A 21,830-nucleotide genomic window follows, 5' to 3' on the forward strand; every position below is an offset into this window, starting at 1 on the left:
AGTTAGCTCAACTCAGCTGAAACATTCTTGGCATCTACTAGAAGAAAAACAAAATGTAGAACGTAACAAAACAATTTTCTTTTTGATATCACATTAGTACACAGTAGGAGTGAATCCAGCTGACACAATACCCATACAAATCGCTGCAAATCTTGCTAATCAAATGCTTTACTACGATTACTCTTGGCTGTTTGTAATGACATTGAGTTATCTAGTAATCCTGAAACATTCCAACCTGGAATACTACAGACTAAATCATTATTCAGTTATAGTATGATTCTTCAACAACACTGAACTAATACTTGAATACTACTAACATTTTACCATAATAAAGAGCTCATGTTTTTCATGAAAAAAGTGAAAAACATTGTTTACCTTACAGGTATTAAATAGTGGGTTTCAAATTTCAAAATATATCACCTACATGTTTCCTATCTGGCCACTAATTCATTTGCAGAGCCTGGCGTAACTGCTTACTTTTGCTGAAAATCCTTGATTAATTTCTTTGCCTTGTTATATTTCTTCTCCAGAGCCTGATACTGGCTTTGTGTCTCCTTGAGGTGCTCATTCACCGTGTGACACAGGGTTTGTGCCTCAATCCAATAACCCTCTAATTTCATCATCCTTTCCTTATTCTCCTCAATGTTCTGCTGGAGTTGGGTCTTCTCCAATTCCCACCTCACCTTCTCATTCTCGGCAGCCTGCAGCTGAACAGAAGAGCGGAGATGCAGTCAGGAAAAAGCTGCCAACTGCAGCCTCATCGCGGAGGATTAATTCAGACAACATGACTACTGAAAATCAGGGAATTAATACCTATAACAGTAATATGCTAGCAGTGAAAAGAGCACTCCCAGACAAAGAAAACAGGCTGATACAAACATTATTCCTCCTCATAAAACAAAGTAGAGCCTTTGCTCTGTGTTCCAGTGCAGCCTCTGTGCTTCTCTGGGTTATAATAAACACACTTTAAAAATGTCAATAGCGGAGTATTCAGGCAAACTGCAGAGTTAATCAGTGAGTGCCAGGGATGCATTTTGCCCTATGTGTGTGGCTCAGGTGTTATAAAGCATTCATACACTTTCACAAAATGATGAGATTTCTTATACTGTGAGGAATCTGATTTCCAGGTTCTGTATTGTATTTAAGGACTTTAGAGAACAATAGGAAAAAAACTCAATTGCATCTAATCTATCTGATTTTTCACTCAAATTAGGAATTCCATTGAATTCTCACAATATCTGTCTTCATGTCATAATCTTGCTTAATCTAGAAAGCCAAACAAAAGAGGTTGAAGCACAGTTCAAAATTTAACATTGGGTCATAACCTAGAATATTTTTTCATTTAAGCAAACAGAGAGTTTCACGTCCAATACTGAAACTATGCCAGAACTATTACAAGGACAAAGAGAACCTGTTATACATATATTACTCCTGTTTTCTTTAAATTTGCTTACCGAGTTGTAAGAAGCTAATATGAAAAGGAAAATATGCCCTTGCTGTTGAAGATTTCAGGGGCCAATTCTGCCCAACCCATTAGCACTGCTTAACCCCATGGCCAGTGCAGTTCAACTGTTCGGCACCAGTGAAGTCCAATGACTTTTTCCAAGTGACCCCAAAGAAATCTGAATTTTACTGTTGAGTTTAAAACAATCCTTAGCTGATTTGCTAGTTTTTTATTAATTTGTTTGTGTGTGTGTGCGTTAGGCTTCTCACTTCCCAGCCGAAGCTAGCTGCAGGTTTGAATGTTTGGTGCTGGATAAGGGTAGGGTTGTAGCAACTTGTAGATTTTAGCTCCCAGAATTTATGGAAAACAAAACATGCTTTAACATCCTTGTTCACTTATCCAGACCGTTTAATTTGCTCCAGGTAGTTCTGCTAGCATCAAGGATGATGCACACAAAAAGAAAATAACTTGTTTGCAGTTTTAGTAGTAATATACCTAAACCCGTCACATTTTCTTTGGCCCTATTCAAAACACTAGGTAAAAAAGTCCAGCACAAAAAAGCACATTAACCCTGATCTTGCAAATGGATTTGCCCAGGTGAGTGTTTACACCCACATATCCTTGCCATGAAGTCAGTGGGGCTCAGCAAATCAATCCCAAGGGACTGACCGTGCGGCTCCGATTGCCAGACTGCAACTGGAAAGCAGAGGGAGAAAAGATTCCTCACTTTTTGAACTAAAACAGTACAATACGAATTGTCATTACAGAAAACAGTTGCATTCTGAATTTGGATTTAACAACAATTTATGCAGATTTGATAAACACTATACAAAATACGCAGTGAGTGCAAATGGTTGCTAAAAGGAAATAATATAAAATCTTTTGCTCAAGTACAATTTTCTCTTTCTCTTATTTTTATTTCCTTTATAATGTACTCAAAGAGAAGGACATCATTATGAAACCTAACATTACTCAACAGCTGAATTATCAGTTGCCTGCCCATAAAGGTTATCCTGGTACAAAAAACACAATTTCTTTTTATTGCTGTAGCAATTCAATATAATAACTAGCAACCAATCATGAGACAATGTTTTCTGTTAAACTAGTAAGCTTTTTCCTTTCTAAATATCTTTTAAAGAGAACCGTAACAATATGGAACAGCTCTTTTTCGTCTCTATATAAAAAGTAATTTCTATTACGTACCTTTAAATAATTCAGGGTTTTTTTTCAAATGTCAAAAAAAGGAAACTAGTATAAACAGGATACTTCAACATTACTGGTAAATAAAAACCCTACTAACTTAGACTTGAATATTCAATACAATTTTAAAACCTGAGAAAATGCATTAGAATTGTAAAACTAAAAATTTGCCATTTAGTCACTATGATACTCCTTAAAATGTATATTTAATTGAAGCTACATAAGTTGGCAGTTTCTCTTAATAGCAGCATTTAAGATTTTACTTGAAACTTTGAATAGAAAATATATACCAAGACAAGATTTAGCTGAGCCACTCTGCTTCTTAATCAGCCTTTAATAAGGATGCTGACTTCTCCACCCACATAAAGATACGTCTTCGGATCTGATTTTGCATGAGATTAAAAAAACAGCGTGTATTAACCGTATATTGATTCTTACCTTCGTCTTCAGCTTCTGAATTTCAGCTTCTGTAACTGCATGTTTGATTTGCAACTAAAATTGAAAACATAAAATAAACAAGAAGTCACTGAGAGTACACCAGTATTTTTAAAGCCTGTGCTGCAAGTTGAATACCTTATTACAGAGCAGAAGGCCTTGAAGAGTGCTGCAGTGCAGCAGATTGTAAATTAAAATGTCTAGCTTGCAAAATGACTCAGTCTATGCAACCTAATTAAAGATAGGATGCCGTTTAACCACTCATAATTTCAAATCAGAACATCCAATCTGTTTAGCAAAACCAAATGTCTTATGCTTTAAAAAAAAAAATAAAAAAAAAGATGTTATCCTGCTGGGCTTTGCTCTCCTCTGATGTGAATGTGAAATACGTCCCAGTGCTGTCAGAAAGTCCCACTGCGTTGATTAAAGCAGGCATGTTACAAAAAAAGCAAATACGGAAATAAGTGATTTAACAACTTGAGAAGTCAGGAAAACCTTGAGGGAAGATTCCACATGTTTATTTCATGCAAGAAAAAAGGTAAACTGATGCCATTCTTCTCTACTATTATTCTGCTCAAGCTAGCTAATCTCAACGTGAGAGCAGTTACACAGGGAAACTGCGAAAAACAGGAAATGGCATTCAAGCACACAAAATGATTGCAAGCAGATTAGTAGCCCAGGCAGCGTGCTAAAGGTTGCAGTGACATTACCCAGCACCGTGCACAACCAGTGCAAGGGTTGGTGCTGAGGACCCAGCATCCACCTGCCTATCTTCTGGGAAGATTTCTTTTGGACTAACCTACGCTCTTCTGATCCTGTGGAGTGAATACTCATTAGCTCTTTGAGTGTATTAAGCAATGTCCTGAAACACCTTCAGTTTCAGCCCAAAGGTCTACTGCTCGCAGGCTCCAAGAACACTCTGAAGTGTGAATCGAACGACAGCTTCAACAGCATAACCCTCATCCAAATGGAAATGATCATGCGTGTGCCCCCAACACTGGTCTGCACCCGCATCCCTGCTGCTTTATCATTTAAAGCACACACAACTTCTGACAGGCCTCAAAGCCTTAAATCTAAAGCACTGTTTAATCTGAAACAGTGACTTGTGTGTGTTGGGTTGAGAGCAAGGACATAACCTGAATTACAGCCTGAGTTGGCACTGCAGTGGAAACAAAACCTTAATCCATTATTTATGAATATCAGGAATAGTTACAGAAAAGCATGTTTTACATGAGGGTTATTCTCTTGGAAGACTAACAGAAGGCCTTGGGAATAGTTTATGTCGAGCTAATGGAATATGTGAAGGAGTTGTACTAAACTAGAAATTATAATCTCTGGTGAAGCAATGGCTATGTCTTTGAAGACCAGGCTGTTCGTAAAAAAAAACCCCAAAAAACTATAAATAATTCAAAAGAGAAGCTCTGCTGGAGGAGAGGAGTAGTTTCAAAATAAAAGGAGCTATCACAAAGGTGATTGGTACAAGTATTGAGAAAGGTTGAGATACTTCTGAAATTCCCATTTCATGGGACCACTTGAACACATTTCTTGTAGCAGAGGAAACGCACACTCTCAGGTGCAGTTTGGTTTGCAAATCAGCCTTAACAGATGTAGTAAGTAAATCTAGTCCTTTCTGGTGGAGAATTACTGAATTTAGGTTGGAAGGAGTAAAGGAGACACTGACACAACCAGTTCCACCTGAGGAACTGTTTAGAAAACTTCATTCCACTACTTGTTCCTTGGTCACTGTCTCCAGAGGAGACGTAAAGCACTTCTCATCCTCAGGATCACGTTACTTATGCTCACTTTCTGACTTTGCACTGAGAACTGTCAACAAATCTTCCAGTGCTCAGTGAAAGCAGATGTAGGATCTAATTTCAAATGAAACCAGTCACTGACTGCAACTGCTTGCAGAAACATGTAAAATGTGGGGGCACACCAGGTGCACTCGCAGGTGGAACGGCCATGGGGCCAGAACAAACCTGTCCTGAGCAAGCAGTGACCCACAGATCATACGAGGCTCCTGAGCCGCACGAGAGCAGGGCTACTGCTCCAGGACACAAAGATGCCAGTGCAGCTGGGAACAGGGCACGGAGCTGGGATTAACGGCAAGAAGTGACATGGGGTGCTACTGCACCCAGTAGATCAGGAGGCTGAGTAGGAGATATACCTTTTTGTAATTACATACGGTAAAGGAAACTAAGGAGATACTTTAATAAGTATTTGCAGAGGTCACTTGCAATTTTTGAGCTCACTCAATCCAAACTCTGATCTGCAATTTTCAGGGATGAAGAACTGGTTCTGTGAGTCATGAAAAATCAGAAACCAACCATCTCAAAATGTTATGGAGCTTATTAAGTGCCCAGGCCTTTGCTTAGTTCTGCTATCTCATTGTTTTGGAGTGAGATAAAATCAGGGGAAGGATGGATGAGCTGGAGTTTGCCCTTCGCAGAGTTAATAATGAAATCAAAAGGCCAAGACTCAAAGCCTTAGGCTACCTGCATACAGTCCATTCCCATCTCCTCTAAAAACCCCACAAATCAGTCAGCAGCACTTAAACAGCTTATTATTACATACAAATAAACTCCAAATTGTTGCATAAATGACAATCTGCTCAGGTACAGATGGTTTTAACAGTTATTTTTATACTGTTATTAAGTTAAAGAAAAAAATACCAAGCACCCAGCCAGATCACTGAATCAATACATGGTACAGCAGATCCCACTGAGGCAGAAGAAAGAAGACACCTTCCTGCTGAACAGACAAATGTGTAGCTGGACATCCACTTTTGTCTTTTTTTTTTAATCAGAACTAATTATGCTTGCAGAATAGATGAGAAATACTAACACATTTATGGGTTAGACTGAACAACAGGCAAGGTCAATTGTTTGACAAGCAAATCTGCCCTTCATAGTTAAAAATTTTAAAGTAAATTTTCTAATAGGGGAAGAGAAATAACTTATTCCATATCCTGTATAATGTCAGACAAATTCTTGGCAGATACTATTTTGTATTTTTATGTTTTCTAAGTCAATACAAAACTGTGAAGGCTTCATTTTAACAATGGACATTTTGAATCATTTTTGGCACGTTTCCTTTGCAATGATGTCTTGAAAAGCTGATTAATTTTCTTCATAACTGTAAAACCTTTTTACAGAGAAAATAGCTAAATAGCTTGGATTCATCTAAAACTGCAAAATGTAGGATGGGATGAAAAGCTAGCAAATACCTAGAGTACCATGGGGAAAAAAGTATACAATGGAATCTAATAATCTCCATGAAAATGTCTATATAATCATTATATTTCTTGAATATAATAATAATCCATTTTTCAAAGACTTCATTGAGACGTCAAATGTTAACACCTAATTCTTACATAAGATGTCCCTTATCCCAGTAGATCCTGTCTCTCTTCAATCATCATAGCTAAAATAAAGCTTCTAGCTCTTTCTCTCAAATCAGTTAAGGAAAATCAGTCTCATTTTTCCTGTTTTACAGCCAGGAAGCAAGGCTTGCAGAAGTACAGTGATTCAGCCAGGAATGCCTGTCTCTCTCCTGACTTCCATTCCAAAAGCAAGGCATTTCAAATAAGAGTGATCTGAAAGTATTTGAGCACATTTTTCATTGCAAAGACTGAATTCAACTAATTAGGTCAAACTATTATGCTTAAAGATTATGCCCAACCCACTTGTTTAATACTTTCATTAATCTCTGCAGTAAGAACAAGAAAGAACAGTTATTCTTTAAATACAGTTCCAGAAAACACTGTGTGGGCTTGTGCAGCGTGATCGTGAACAAGTCCTCTAGTGTTGAAAGAATTCAGGGCAAATACCAAGAAAAATACATGTATTCACTCTGTAGCAGCTGACAAAATGCAGCTTCACAATCAGTGAAACAAAAGTGACATGTTCGTAACAGCGGTAACTGTGTGGGTTAGTGAAAAAGAGTCCACTCTTACGCAGGAGCATTTAATTTTCCTTCTCAGGCTCTCATCTACACTTGAACTAGAGGATCCTCAAGTCCTTTAATTTGATCTCTCCTACACCAGTATTTTGAGGCCATTAAACCAAACAGGTCTGCAAATAATAGCTTCAAAGCAGTTTGGACACGCTCAAGTATAGCAAGAGGCCAAGCTGATGGAAATTTTACGCAAGCATATTCTGACGGGCAATTTATTCAGAGCTCAGTGCCTTGCCCATCACTGCAAATGTGCTTTGCACTGGCACCGCTTTGAGAAAGTATCACAACGTGTGATGTAAAGTATTAGAAAATGAAGTAAACTGTTCTGCTACTTTGCCTAAGAGTCTAGAACTTGAAATATGGAAGAAATTATCGTTTAAGTGAACAAAAAAACTTTCAGGAAGCAATAATGAATAACAGTAGGCCTCCAAAGGCTGAAAAGGGCATCAACAGAAAAGGGAAAGATGGGTTGCTCTGACTGATTACTTCCCATACATTACTCTTGCTAGACAGTAATAATAACATATATTTATAAAAAATAAAATATCTGTTTTGATTGAAGAGAAGGGGAGAGGATAGGGGAAAAAGAATCAAAAGGAAGCCTCTCTCTTTTAAAACTCCACTCTGGGCCCAGAAGGACTATGCTGCTCAAATCTCCTATGAGGTTCCGGCTACTTTCACCCCTTCTATCTTCACTACACTTAGAAAGAAAAATGTTCTTTATTGTCACCTCTGTCATCACTGTGGGCTTAGATAAATCCAACTGTTTCATCTCTTTATTTGAATCAGAATTCAGTAAAGGTCAGAAATAAACCACATGAAAAGCACAACCTAAAATACACAACAAATCATAGAATATTTTGGGTTGGAAGGACCTTCAAAGGTCATTTTGTCCAATGCAATCAGCAGGAACATCTTCACCCAGTTCATCTTGCTCAGAGCCCCATCCAGCCTGGCTTTGAATGTCTCCAGGGATGGGACACCCACCACCCTTCTGGGCAACCTGGGCCAGTGTTTCACCACCTCATTGTAAAAAAACCTTTTCCTCATGTCTGGCCTGAATCTTGGGTAAATTAAGTTACCTGAATTCAATGATTGTGAGAAACATCACTAATTCAAGCCTCAGCTAGTAACAGTGGATGCCACACAAACTTTACAACCACAGAGATTTGATAAAACACCAGTTTGAAATGCACTTGCTTCCTCAATATACCATCTTTCTACACACACGGCCAAACCTATGACATTGCTGTATGCTGATGAGTCGCTGTGCAATGGTATAGGAAGAGCTCCACATGTCCATTTTCACAAAATGTAGCATTTGCTGTTCCATTTGCCTGATCACTTTTTATTGCAATCTTACAAATAAAAGGAAAAAAAAAAAAAAGAAAAAAAAAAAGATGAAAAAAAAAAAAGAAACCTGCTAGGAAGAGATGAACTTGCACTTCATCTTCCTCGTCAAAAAATATAAACTAAGTGCTGGGGCCTGGTGACTTCCGTGCTGAAACCATAAATGATACATCACTCTCCATCAATCCAACAGTCACCTGAAAGCTGACATTAAAACAACTCTGAAGACCAATTCCATTTCTTTTAAGCATATCTTTTTGAGTCATTCAACAATACTGAGCATACAAGCAGCTAGAAATCAACTCTAGTATTCAAGAGAAAAATAAGCACTGAACAATGAGAGAACTAGAAATCTAATTCCAGTGACATATTTCAGGAATATTTTCTGATCTACAACTTACCTCTTTGAATTTGTGAGCAAGCTTGCCGGTGTCCACATCACTGGGGGAGAACATGTCATCATTTTCAGGGAGATCAAACACTTCAATAGCCATGTCACCTCCTGGAAGGACAGGTCCCATGTCTTCATCTTCTTCATCTGTAGCATATTCCCCTGTCTTAATTTTACAGCATTTAAGAAAGTCCAGTTATCCTCTTTTTAAGTAGAAACTGTTTGAACAGTAATTAAATTACTGTGCAAATACAGCATACTGCATACAACAAGGGTTATCTTTTTCTTTAACTATAATTCCAGTACTTATGAATTCTACCAGACAAAAATATACAATTCCACCATAGTATTTCAGAACATTAAGAGAGAGGAGAAAACAGTAACCAGGAATTCAGTGCTCAAGAACTTCTGGCTGAATAGTTTAATGGTTTTCATCCTTTTCCAAATGACATCCTCTTTTCCATAGGAAGAGCTCTCCCAATTTATCTCAAACTTAACAAGAAATCTTTTCCAAATAGAAATAAAAGCAGAATAGGACCAACAAGACCTCGATTAGTGTTTTGTAAGCCATCTAGACACAGTAATACTCCTGTGATATTCCATGCTGAATTTGAAAATCTATCGGTTTGTTCTTTATAAACAAATCAGCAATAGAAAAGTCACACCCACACAGAAAGACAACAGCAGGAAAAAGAAACCGAGTGTCAGAGACAAGTTCAGAGACTAAAGTCAGAGTTTACTGAATTTTCACCCTAAGGAGCTGCTTCTAGCTAGTTTTAAACAGAAAATGCAGGTGTTTCTTAGGCTGGTAAACCATGGGATGTTAACAATTTTCTGACGAAACCAGATTTAAAAACACCGCAAGCTACAGACTAAACAAAATAAAACAATGATGTCGAAAAAATAAATCTAGTGATATTAAACGCCAAGTTGCCCTGACAATCTTTTGCACACACGTGCGTGTGTCTCTCCCCGCGCCCGAGGTGGTTGGGCCCCCGCGCTCCAGTGGGGCTCCCACTGGGAGTATATGGCATGTGGATCACTAACAGTGTGCAGGCTGTGCAAATCGCTAAGCAAACGTATAGAGCAAACACTTCCCTCAGGGCCACATCTGGATTTACAAAGCTTGGGACTCAATATATCCATGGAAAAGGAAGGGCAGGGGAAGAGGTGTAGTCCTCCTGAAGTAAATACAGTCACAACACCAAGATTTTGACACAACTATGCAAATTTTTGTTCATGAGCTTTCAGTTACCAAGATGCAGGCACGTAATATTATCAGAAGTATATTCCCACTAGTGCTGGGATTATCTATTAGTGCCATTTTTCGTCAGAAGAACTTTTCAAAACAAGATGTAAGAACTCAGATGTCCGAACAACTTCCTACCTTAATTTAGTTTCCCAGCTGTTGTTTAGGCTTATTTAAATATCTCTCAATTCAAAAGCAGGGCATGGAAGCACGTTAAATCTAAGCGCTCAAGTACATACGGGCAGAAAGGATATATGTATGCATTCAACAACAGGATGATATGCTTGCAATAAAACATCACCATTTCTTGCATAAATAACACACAGTATCATAGAATAAAAGAATGGTTTGGTCTGGAAGGGACCTGCAAAGATCATGAAAAATTACATACTCCTTTTTAAAAACTATTAAAGTTTTAAAAAACAAAGCCAAAACACACAGAAAGCTTAGAATCATTTGGTAAAATCTTCTGATATTAAAAGAACTATCAAAAAGAAGGTAAGTCACCAATGTGCATGACCCATCCATACTTTAAATGCCACTGTTAATGAGAGCAACTCTCTGTCTCTATAAATAGTTACATATTCTCCCATGGAACAGTAACCATGTATTTTACATACTTTATATATATCAAGCCTGAGAATCTCAGTAGTCTTCAACAAAAAAGGTAACAACTGGTGTTGCTTATTTTTCCTTATTTAAAATAAAAGCAAAAATCACACCATCTATCTCACTGGAGTTTTCAAGCATATTAGCATTACAGCTAAACGAAACAACACCTGAAATTAAATTTATCAGTCTGTATGTCTAGATCTCACATGCACACGTGAAATTTTCTGCTACGCTATGCCTGTGGTAACTTCTGGTTTTATTTTATTCCCCACGGCTACATGGAGTCACTATCTAAACAGAAAATTAGGCTGTTAATTGTCCTGGCTTTTTCCAGGAGCATGTAACACCACCTTCACACACCATCAGGGTGGCGAGAAGTGGAACAGCTACCTCCACAATCCCAGCAGGATTTCAGTGAAAGGAATTATTGTGGGGACAAAATACTAACACAGTCCACGTACTGGCAATTTTGCAGTCATTATCCCTGAAAAATCTATAAAAACATAACCATCAGTTCCACATGAAAAAACACATCTTGGCAGGTCCGTCAGCAGTGGGAAGGAAATCTCTGAAGCACGCAAAGAGGAAGCAGAAATTGGATCATTAACTAGCAAACTCATGCATGGTTTATGTAAAAAAATGGATCTGGCTCAGCTACACATGCTTTTTAAATGAATATATTAATTTAGTGCAAATTCTAATTATATTTATCCATTTTAGTATAATAATAAAACAGATGAATTTAGTTAAAACAGGTTTTGCAAAAGACTTAAACTAAAAAGAAGTACTTTACACAGAAAGAAAAACAAGCACATATAAAGGACTATGTTATATTGGGGAAATATTCAAGAGCAGGCACTACTCGAAACACCTCAGGAGCCAGTGTTTGAAGGGGGACATCAGGCAGCTTAAAATGAACACAAAAGATAATCTTGCTTCAAACTGTACATAGCGAGTGTTGATGAGCACAGTCGTTTTTCCATCAATTAATGCAAAAAGTAGTCATCAAAGCAAAGCACAGTAGTTTGTTCGAGTAAACAAGAGAGCAGGATGACACGAACACATTACAGAACACTGAAATAAATGAGACATTTGCTTTCTTCTTCAAAAGAAAGGGATCGAATTTTATAATCACACAAAACTCAAATTACGGGTTGAAAAGAACCAACGTGTACTTTAAGGAAATGTATGTCATAAACTGCACGAAACATACTTTTCCAGGAAAAAAAATAGCTCTGCTGACTTCTGTTTCACATGAAACTACTAGAAGGTTGTTCAGACCCTGCATCAGTAAGATAGAATGGGAAACACAGTGTTTTACAAGCAGCAGCAAGGCACAGACAAGATTTATTTTACTTCAAAGTAACGAAGCCTTGTAAGGTAACAGTTGTTATTGTAGTCGCCTGAGGTTCCTTGCAATACATGTCGTTTTCTTAGCTGACAACGACAATAATATTTTTAAGCTCAACAGTCAGTGAAAACTTACATGCTCTTGAAGGAAAACCTCAGACTCTTCAGTCTGTATTGGTGAGCAAAATTCATCCGTGCAAAAGCCCTATTTCTCATTTCAGTAGCACCTAAAGCTTAACCTTATCCCACTCACAGCTTCTGATATTAGCCATTCCATTTTGCTATATACTATCACCCCTAATAGCATAAAATTATCTTTATAAACATGAACTACATTTTCCCTTTTTAAAAGGGGAAATGCATTACTCACATCATTTAATTGCCCTGTAAATTCTTGAAACAGGCCTAACAGTCCCAAGCAGAAAGAAGGAGCAGCAGCACCAGCCAGGATAAGGCAGACAGACCTCCCCCAAATCACCATAACAAAGGCTGCATCAAGCTAAACCTTTTGTTTGTGCTGAAACTCTCCCACAATCAGGGAACACCATCTGAAGAACTATAAAAATAACTCAAACCCACCTCTTCACTTGAGTTTTTGATGGTTTATACTTAACTCTTTCAAAAGAGCAAAGAAAAATATAATGGTACAGATCAATCACCACTTTTAAAGAAGTGCTTGACATTAATGATATTGGAAAAACCATCTGCTCTGAAAGATCTTGTTTAACAAATGTGTTCTTTGGGCATTAGGCATTCAAGCACATTGCAACATCTTTGTTTTCATATGTGTCAATAATTTCTTCAATGATTTTATGTTGCTTCGCTCTCAAAATACCCTGATAAATGAGAATTAAAAATGAAAAAATCGTCAAATGACTATGAGTGATATTAAAATACATTAAAACATCCCTTGCATTAAACTATTTGTCTGTGGCCACAGAGTGAACAGAATTCTGTAATATGTTATTAATTTCACATCCTGCATTGCCATATGCAGCCTTCAGGGGAACAGGTCATCTGCTTTATGTGACTTTTGCCATTCACTGTAGAACACGAAGAAGATAATACCACGTTCAAATCAAAACTCTAAGAAATGTCAGAATTTGACTAAAATGTGCACAGAACACTATGTTAACACAGGGAAGTCAAAAGGTTTCAGTCGAGGATTCTGATTCAGGTTGTACTTAACACACAAAGTAGAAAATACAAAGACAGTACCCGCTTCAAAGCCGCCTAGTTTGTTTTTTTTTTTCTGACAGAATACAACAAATTCAAAGGATGTGGAGTTTTAGGAAGCTAGATGAACTGACGATGAATAAACTCTGTGGTAGGCTATTGAAAGGCAGCACCTCAAAAAACAGAATCTCCCAGCTTTATTGTAGTTTACACAGGCTTGTGGGGAAATGCCAACACTGCTGCTGTAAGCAGTACTTGAGAAATAACTGATACTACTGGCTCTGCTTATCTCCTGGGACCTTAACAACAAATTGTGAGCTGTTGAGCTGTTGCACATTTATCCTGCTTGTCTTTGCATGGACCCCCTTTTGGGGCATCCCTTTTCTTTTAGTGATCATCAGTTCTGCACACAATTCTTGTGTTTTCACGTGCTGACTTAAACGAAGGAGCATCTGAAAGGATCCTGCAATCCCCTGATGACCTGATATCAGCAGATTATAAAGTGCAGGGATGCAGGGCATTTATATCATAAATGATGTTTCTTTCAGGATTACTTGTACACTTAATGATTTATTTTTTAGAAACACTATATATTAGTGTGAATCTCCCCCAACAAATAACTGTCATGTAACACTCCTGCAAGGCAAAGGAATGAGAAGTTACAGCAGACCAACAAGCATCTCTTTAATTTAGCATCTGACTCAAGTCCAGTGCACACTACTGGGCGGCAGAAGTCAAAATTGTCCCAATAATGCTCCTATTTGAAAGAACTCAGATCCTTCTAAAAGAGCTAGATGCTGCTTGGGCTATGATGAAAACTATCCTAAGTTTCAAACCAGAGGACATCCAGCCAGCTGGCGGCACAAGATAAAACACCAGGACCTGCACATGCCTGGCACACGCTTTCTTCTGGTTTGACCAGCTCTACCAAATGCAGTCATGTGCAATGACTCCAGGACTCACACACAGATCGCTGATTTCCTGCTCCGGAAACCCGATACGTTATTGCTGTCTTTGTGGTAAAGTCTCAGAGGCTCGCAATTTGACAGCCTCAAAGAAGGGCTGAATAAAGATCATTTTCTTGATTATTTATGCAGCATCGTAGCTGTAGTTTGATAGCCCTGAGACTGAACAACTCCTGCCCAACTCTGTGCCACTTCAGCATGAAACTCCTTACACTGGCAACCCAAATACTCCTGAACTTCATGCAGTTAGAATCACTATCACTTTGAGAGAATGGACTCGAAAGGATAGGGGTCTTTGTACATTTGTGGATATTCATTCAGACAGTGTAAATTGAGATAGTCTTGCCCAAAAGATGCCCTATGTACCAGAGCCAAAGAACGCAGGGCTGGTAGTGGTGTCTGGTATATAGCAACATAAGCCCAGACATTTGACCTCCCAGAGCAAGGTGACAGTAAACGGACCAGAAGTGCTTGTGGTGACCAAAAGTGTCTTTGAACTGTCTCCAATGTGCATTAGATCACAGCTTCCATCGTGTCAATTGCCCAGGAATGGTGCAAGTTATGTGAACTTATTGGGACGGCATAATCAGGTGACAAAAAAAAAAATCAGGATTGCTGCAAGTTCCCAATAAAAACTACTTCTGATAAGTTTATTAATTAAGAAAGGGAACATGCCTCATTGCACACTTTAGTAACTATTCCCCTGCCATCTATTCTCAGAACAAGGTGTACCACCCCCCTCCCAAATATATATATAGCATCAAGTAGGAAATGGGTATGATCTTCAATGATCCCAATGTAGATTTTGAGAACTGATGTACTGCATTTGTTCTGATGCCTAATTCCTTCTCTTTTCAAAAGAGATCTTTGATGATACCCAGGGTCTCCTTGGTAGATGTCTTTTCCTTTCTTTTCCTCTCTTGTCCTACTTTTCTCTCATACAGCATAAAAGTCTGCTTTGCATTGCAAACACTAATAGCCAAAAAGCACATGTCATAGTCACAGAAGAGGTCATCATCCTCAGTGTAGTTCTATAAGAAAAGATGCCTCTAATTCTATTAATTACTTGCCCCATCTTATTTTCTCTCTATCATCCAAAGACACTACCAATAGAAAACGCTTTATCCATTCGGTATTTTTTGTGTTAAAAATTTACGCATTGAACAGGGCTAAAGAGTTTGTAACCACTGAACTGCAAGGACAAGAAGATACATCACAAAAAGAATCCGATACCTACTCACCCCTGTCCTCTTTCACTATTGTGTTGAGAAACATCTGCATGGTCATCTGTGATTGAAGTGTTGCTGTCAGCAGCAGCACAGCAACAGTCCTGAGGCACTACTACCAGTATCAGTATTGATCTGTTTGGTTTTAACAGCATTTTCTTTATTGTCAGATCTTGAGTTAAGGCATCTGTGTGGAGTGTGAAGGTAAGCAACACAAACCTCTGAGATTTCTTGCAGGTAAAAGGTGTAATGCATGAATTACTCACACAGGTCTGCCTTCAGCCACACATCCCTCTACTTGTGAGTACACAGTGAGAAGGGTTTGAACATCAGGCACTTACGACACACCTCTCCTTGCCAATATGAGAGCTGTAGGACTATGTTTACCATAAAATGACCTCACAAGTCTTTGCACCCTGGCATCTACAGCATGCTGTGATGAGGTGTGAGAAGTCTCTTGTTCCCAAGGCTAGAAGGAGTTGTCTCTATTCTTATGTTTTTTGAGGAGATGATAGACTACCTTCAAGAAATTACTCAGGCACTTGAATTTTAATTCTAAACTAAACAGAAGACTTGCATGTTTCTATAGGTTGAGGAGAGAACAGAGAGAATATGGAGTTTCTATTCTTCATGGTCTTGCCCAGGCACATATACATATGCATCCTTAATACATACAACTTTTATTTATGTGAGTTAAATATGCACCTACCATAAGATTCATTCTAACACATATTCAAATATTTTTATTTTTATTATCAGTGGAAATTAAAGGGACTGAAAGCATCACTGGGGCTAGAAAGAACTTTTACTTAGTTTCTGGGACACTTCTCATTGTTCTGACCTATTGCTAGTTTTAACAGCGTGTTTCAAACTCCAAGTGTATCCGGATTTTACCTAAGAGTACTTTTTTTCCCTATTTCACTGTTTAGAAGCCTCGTCTCAATGCCTAAAAGAAAACTAAACTGAAATTAATGCATTGCATGAATTCTGTCTCCTCTATTGCCTCCTTCCCCAAATAAAAGAAAAATCCTGGCCTGAGCAAAACCACACTAATAGATGGAATCTGACATTTCAAATACTATTCAAGATTATGTGAAATGAAGACGGTATGCTTGAGCTAAGTGGCTTATTAAAGCAACTGCCTTTTACCTTAGCCCAGCAGCTAATTTTGGGAGTAAGACAGACAGTAGTCTCTGAAAAAGATTTCTTATTAGTCTTTCCAAGCATCTTGATATTCAAGTATATTAGAATTTTAGGAGAACTGGAAGGAATTATGGAAAATATACTCAATGAAGTTGATAGTTTCAAAACCCTTGTATTGGTACATCAGGCACTAATCATGAAGATCAATACAAGCTTCAGATGAGGTAGATTAATTCTCTATCCCATGGAATCTCTGTTCACACAGGAATAATAAGCAGTGTGTGTGGAATAAGGGGTCTTACCTGGAATTTAAAAAAAAATTCTTAATGTTCTCAATTAAGAACATTCTAGGAAAGAAAAAGGTCTAAAACTTCCCCAAACACCCAAAAGTTAGAAGGCAACTTTTACCAGTTTTCCCAAAAAACACAATGTTTCAATGCACAAGGAAACCAACTTTATTCCCTTATTTCAGCCAAAGCATGCACTTTCAGAGGAGGAGCAATGATTCCAGAAGCATCAATGAATTTGATATTTGCTCTTCTGGAACAAAAACATTTTAAATACGTGCTGAAAGGCTTTTCAGTAACTTTGTTCTTCAAATAAGATTCATCATCAAGATCTGTAAAAATCAGCAACAGAAGTAATGGGGAGGGCCAGAAGTTGACCTCTTAGTGACAATTAAAGAGTAGGAATTAGGAACAGGAAACAGAACACTAAAAAACACTGAATAGTGAAACACTAGACAGTCTGTTACCTCATCATCATCTGCATCGTACTGTGCGTAATGTTGCTCCAGCAGCTCTCGCTGGCGTCGTTCTTGTTCTAGGGTTTGGCTGATCAGCTGCGCAACCTCACTCACTTGTCCTGGTTTTTCTCGTCCAATTACAAACCTGTACAAAACATTAATGAAAAAATATTACCTTTATTGGTTTACCAAAGGTCTTGATTTTTAGCTGTGTCTTGTATCAGGGGTGGCCTTCTTCTCCAGAGATACATGGCTGTGATTGTTGTAACGTGTTCTGTGGATGACACTTGCCAGAAGGACACTGTGTGCAAGACCGTGTCAATATTTATGGGGGGGGGGGGGGGGGGGGGAAGTGACCACTAAAGCCTGCATTCCAAATTTCAGCAAAAAAGATTAGCTAAGTTTGAACTTTATGAACACAGATGTAGAGCAGGGCAATTAAAAAAACCACAATAAAATCATCACTTCCATTCTCTAAAGAGCAACACATTTTCTAGAAGCCTACAGAAGACCAGATGCACAATAACAGCACAGACAAACTTCCGGCAGCTCATCGTGGAAGGAACACACGTCAGAGTAACTTCTTTCTCCATCTTGACTTGAAAGATATTTCTGAGCTTTTAAATTTGCCTTCCTCCTGTCTCTAACAGAGAATCTATCCCCACATTTTCAAATCTGACAGACACTATTTTCCTCATTTTAAGCTGCATTTAAATCTTTCTTTTATTTCATGACCTTCTATTGCTAAGGAGAGTTTTTCTCCACTGTCAGCTGCTGCTGAGCTTGGGAAGTACATTTCTTTGGCGTAACGAAAGATATAGGAAGTGCCTCTTTCTTTAGTGAGACTTACAAGACTGCTTCCCAACCTTGCTTTCAGCAACTGAAATTCAGAATTGCCTTGGACTGTCACACTTTTTTCACCATGGTGGCATAACCATAATTAGATATTTTTCTGTCTATAGTATTAATGATAAACACCCATTATATAGTATCAAAACTGTAAACTACTGAACAAAAGCACAATTTAAAGATGTCAAGCTGAAGGAATATTTTCTTAGCAGGCTAGAAAGACAATTAGGTAATTACAGGTGAAAAAAGGTATTATGCAGAGCTGAAAAGCACAATCAGGTGACACTAAGACACTGCATATAGTGAATAATTTGCTTCCACAGCACTTGGCTTAAATGATGAATTTAATTTATTACTGGAATAAGAGGTAGAAATGTGCTTTGTATCCCATATAAGAAAATGATTTTCATTAGTACTGCCTATTAGTGTGAAAGTCATTTGGGATTTGGCCTCCATGTGTAAGCCAACTTCCCAGGAGCGGATGACCCTGAGTCCATTTCCTATGCCAAACGATTTGTCAGAGTCTATGAAGTCAGGCACTAGAGAAAGGAACACAATTTGGAGGTTATTTCAACATCATCAAAATATCTAAGTTAGTGATTACTTCCAAAAGGATATGAAAGGTGAGAATGAGTAACTCCATTTTAAATAATGACACAAGGTGCTCTGAAAATAATTTGCAGGGAAGTGTGTTACTTTAAAAACATTTACAGAAAACACAGCAGAAAACAGAACAAAATCAAGGAAATAACATCAGCATTTTAATCCTGATCAAAACAGATCACAGTCTGGCACTCAAATCCTACAATTACGAAATATTACATCGGTTCTCATTAATGATAAAGACCTTGGGCTGAAAGAAAAAGAACGTTGCTTCATGACCCCTATACTTCATCTGTTCTGTGTACTGACTCATAGTCGGATCCTGTTTCCTCTGACTTTTAATTTTAGAGCCAAGTATTACAAGACTAACCCAGCCATGTTTTCAGTCTCAATGGGGAGGAACAATGAACTTTTGATATTACTACATGAAGTAAAAAAAAAGATACAACCCATATTTGCGACGTATTTGTCTCTTCCACGTAAAAATGAGTTACAGGATAATGTGGAAAATTACCCCACTTCCATTTTAAATAAACAACTTAAGCAACATTATGCACGGGTGCATTTTTTATACACAGCAGAGAGAGCACCACATTTGTAAATACAAGAGGGAGATCACCGAAGTGGTAAATTATGAAATCACACAAAGTGATGCAAATATTGTATTTCCTACTGCCCTCTGCCTGATAATTCACCTCCCTTAGAAACTAAGATACCTGAAACACTTCATACAATCATTTTTGCACACCGAAAACCTAGAACAGGCAATATGTAATAGATCTGAAATCTGATAACTCATGAAAATTTAGGAGCGGTTTTGACACATTAGACTGTAATGCAGCAATATTTTCATACAGATAAGCAAGTTTAGGTAGGAAGTAAAAATGTTAAAGCTTATTAATTGCATTTTTCTTCTCATGCCAAAGCCACTCACAGTTTATGGTGATGTGATTTTCAGGGCTTGAATCATATGTCAAAATGAAGTTTCTCAATGACATCTGAAGCTGTTAGATGATACATGAATAAAAGCCTCAAAGCAATGACAAAGTTTAAAGCAAATGATTTCCAAAATAGAAATACACAAGGAATGTTTTATTCTTCTATAATTTACCGCTTTAAAGTGAGACATTTCCAAAATGTCTGAAAATAATATTTAGAAGCATCCAATCTACAACTTATGTCATTTATAGATACAGAATTGTAAATTTGTAAAAGGGAATGTTGTGTTGCTAACACAGTTTTTATAGTTGAACTAAACTTTTTGCTATGTTACACTCCGTGACCTTAAGGATACCTTGCTACGTATAATTATGTTTAATTTGTAACTAAAATAAGCCATAAATCATAGATATATGACTTAAATAGACATTAATATTTCTCTCTTAGAAAACCATAAAGCAGAAGCAGTTATTAAAATGCTAAGCATGAATTAGATCTTTATGCCTAGTATAGCTTTAAATATAAGAACTATCATCATCTGAAGTGTTTAAATACAAAAAAGAGACATAAGGTTGTGATTCACTGACCAGAAAATTAGTCACTGAACTATAATATGCACACTTCAACAAAGTGGCTAATTATGTATTTCGCGTCACTCTGGCTCACCAAAATTAAGCACATGCATTTCAGACTTGATTAATTAGTCTCAAGGGCCAAAAGTATTATAACAGAGAACTATAAATTCTATCATCAAAAATATACTTAAGAAGCTGGCTATGTTTCTGGATATGCGACAAATGAGGGTTTTAAAGCCTTTAAACTTCATCACGATAATACCCTCTTTAATTATTACAGCCAGCAACTGCAAAATAAAACCCAGCGGATCTGTGAGGCTGTACTACAAGCCATTACTGTACTAAATCTCAGGCCATTTCTCATTATTTCTGATGTTTGCAAAAAAAGAGAGGAGAGAATATCACAGAGAAGCAGGGCATGAACTGACCTTGATATTCAGAGTTACACACAATCGAGCTGAATTACCAGCTGTGAAATATTCTTTTTGGTTGTGGTTAAAATAAACAGGAACAGAGCTAGGAATATCATAAACATTTCACCCTACCTTGTATTTAAGAACATCCAACAAAATACAATATCTGAAGAAACTGAAAATTAAACTACAGCAATGGTAGTTAAGAAAAGTACTCTACTGAAATTGGCAGCAACTCCTACATCTCCTGCGATCCAGTCATGATTTAATGATTTTAAAGTACACCTGATATAGAGCTTTCTGCATATTTCCAGTTTTTATTAAATGAGGGTCTGCAGGCCTGTGCTTCTTGAAATAACAAAAAATAATGTATTGATTTTTTTGCCAACTATGGGAATCAGAAACATTATTATAAGAATTAATTTAATTAAGAAACTTTTCAATTTTGAAAATAACCTTGGTACTAGAAAAATGGGGGAGGGGAGCACCAACTCTGTGAAACAAAACTGAAGTTCTGCAGCATGGATTTTTAGTGCTTTATTCCCTGTGAATGACGTCTCCTAAAAATACTTCAGGCATTAAACACTCAGTTAAAAATAATTTAACATGTATTCTTTCAATTCAACAAAAACCAAGTAAGAATACAGCAGACTCTGTGTTTTTTTGCTGCAACAGGATTCATGTTTTTTTTCTTCCAACCTTTCCTAAACTATAATTTGGTCAATAAAAAATGTACAGTAAAGTTCATTGTATTTGGGGGAGTTTTACAGATGGTTTTAAAAAATGGTTGCCCTCTGAACTTTAAAGCACAAAGCTGCTTCTGCTACCATTTCTCTAATTTATTTCAAGATGTCTTCAATTACCTACTCTGGCTGGTTCCATTAGGATAATAGCCATATAATTAATCCAAAGTGCTAAAAGTGGTGTGAACCCTGTAAGAAGGCAGTTTATTTGGTTACAGCAGTGCAAGCTGGAACTTGTCAGGTTTTCATGAACAAGATCAAGCTCTCTGAAGAGATGGGACCCTCAAATGCAGGGGTCACTGACTGGACATAAGGAATTCACAAGCTACAAGGTTCCGCTGCACTTGCTTGGATAAAGTGAACTGAAACTGAGTTATAAAAACTCTTTGAATCATTGAATAATTCAGGTTGGAAGAGAGCTCTGGTCCGCCCCAACCCTCCTAATTCAAAGCATGACCAAATTTG

The 21,830-nt window shown here is 37.6% G+C and overlaps 1 protein-coding gene across 3 annotated transcripts in view; it reads right to left on the reverse strand.

Moving 5' to 3' along the window:
• PPP1R9A (protein phosphatase 1 regulatory subunit 9A) overlaps window positions 1–21,830 on the reverse strand; it is a gene marked incomplete at its 5' end in the record, with an annotated part of 135,212 nt that overhangs the window by 23,667 nt on the left and 89,715 nt on the right. For all 3 annotated transcript variants that reach the window (XM_080338863.1, XM_080338862.1, XM_080338861.1), the window contains 4 exons: window positions 478–707; window positions 3,083–3,136; window positions 8,788–8,943; window positions 17,253–17,388. In XM_080338863.1, coding sequence (XP_080194989.1) covers window positions 478–707; window positions 3,083–3,136; window positions 8,788–8,943; window positions 17,253–17,388 — 576 coding nt within the window. The remainder of the gene's footprint in view (window positions 1–477; window positions 708–3,082; window positions 3,137–8,787; window positions 8,944–17,252; window positions 17,389–21,830) is intronic.

The sequence above is a fragment of the Nesoenas mayeri genome (genome assembly GCF_963082525.1).
Source record: "Nesoenas mayeri genome assembly, chromosome: 2".
In the NCBI taxonomy this organism is placed as follows: domain Eukaryota; kingdom Metazoa; phylum Chordata; class Aves; order Columbiformes; family Columbidae; genus Nesoenas; species Nesoenas mayeri.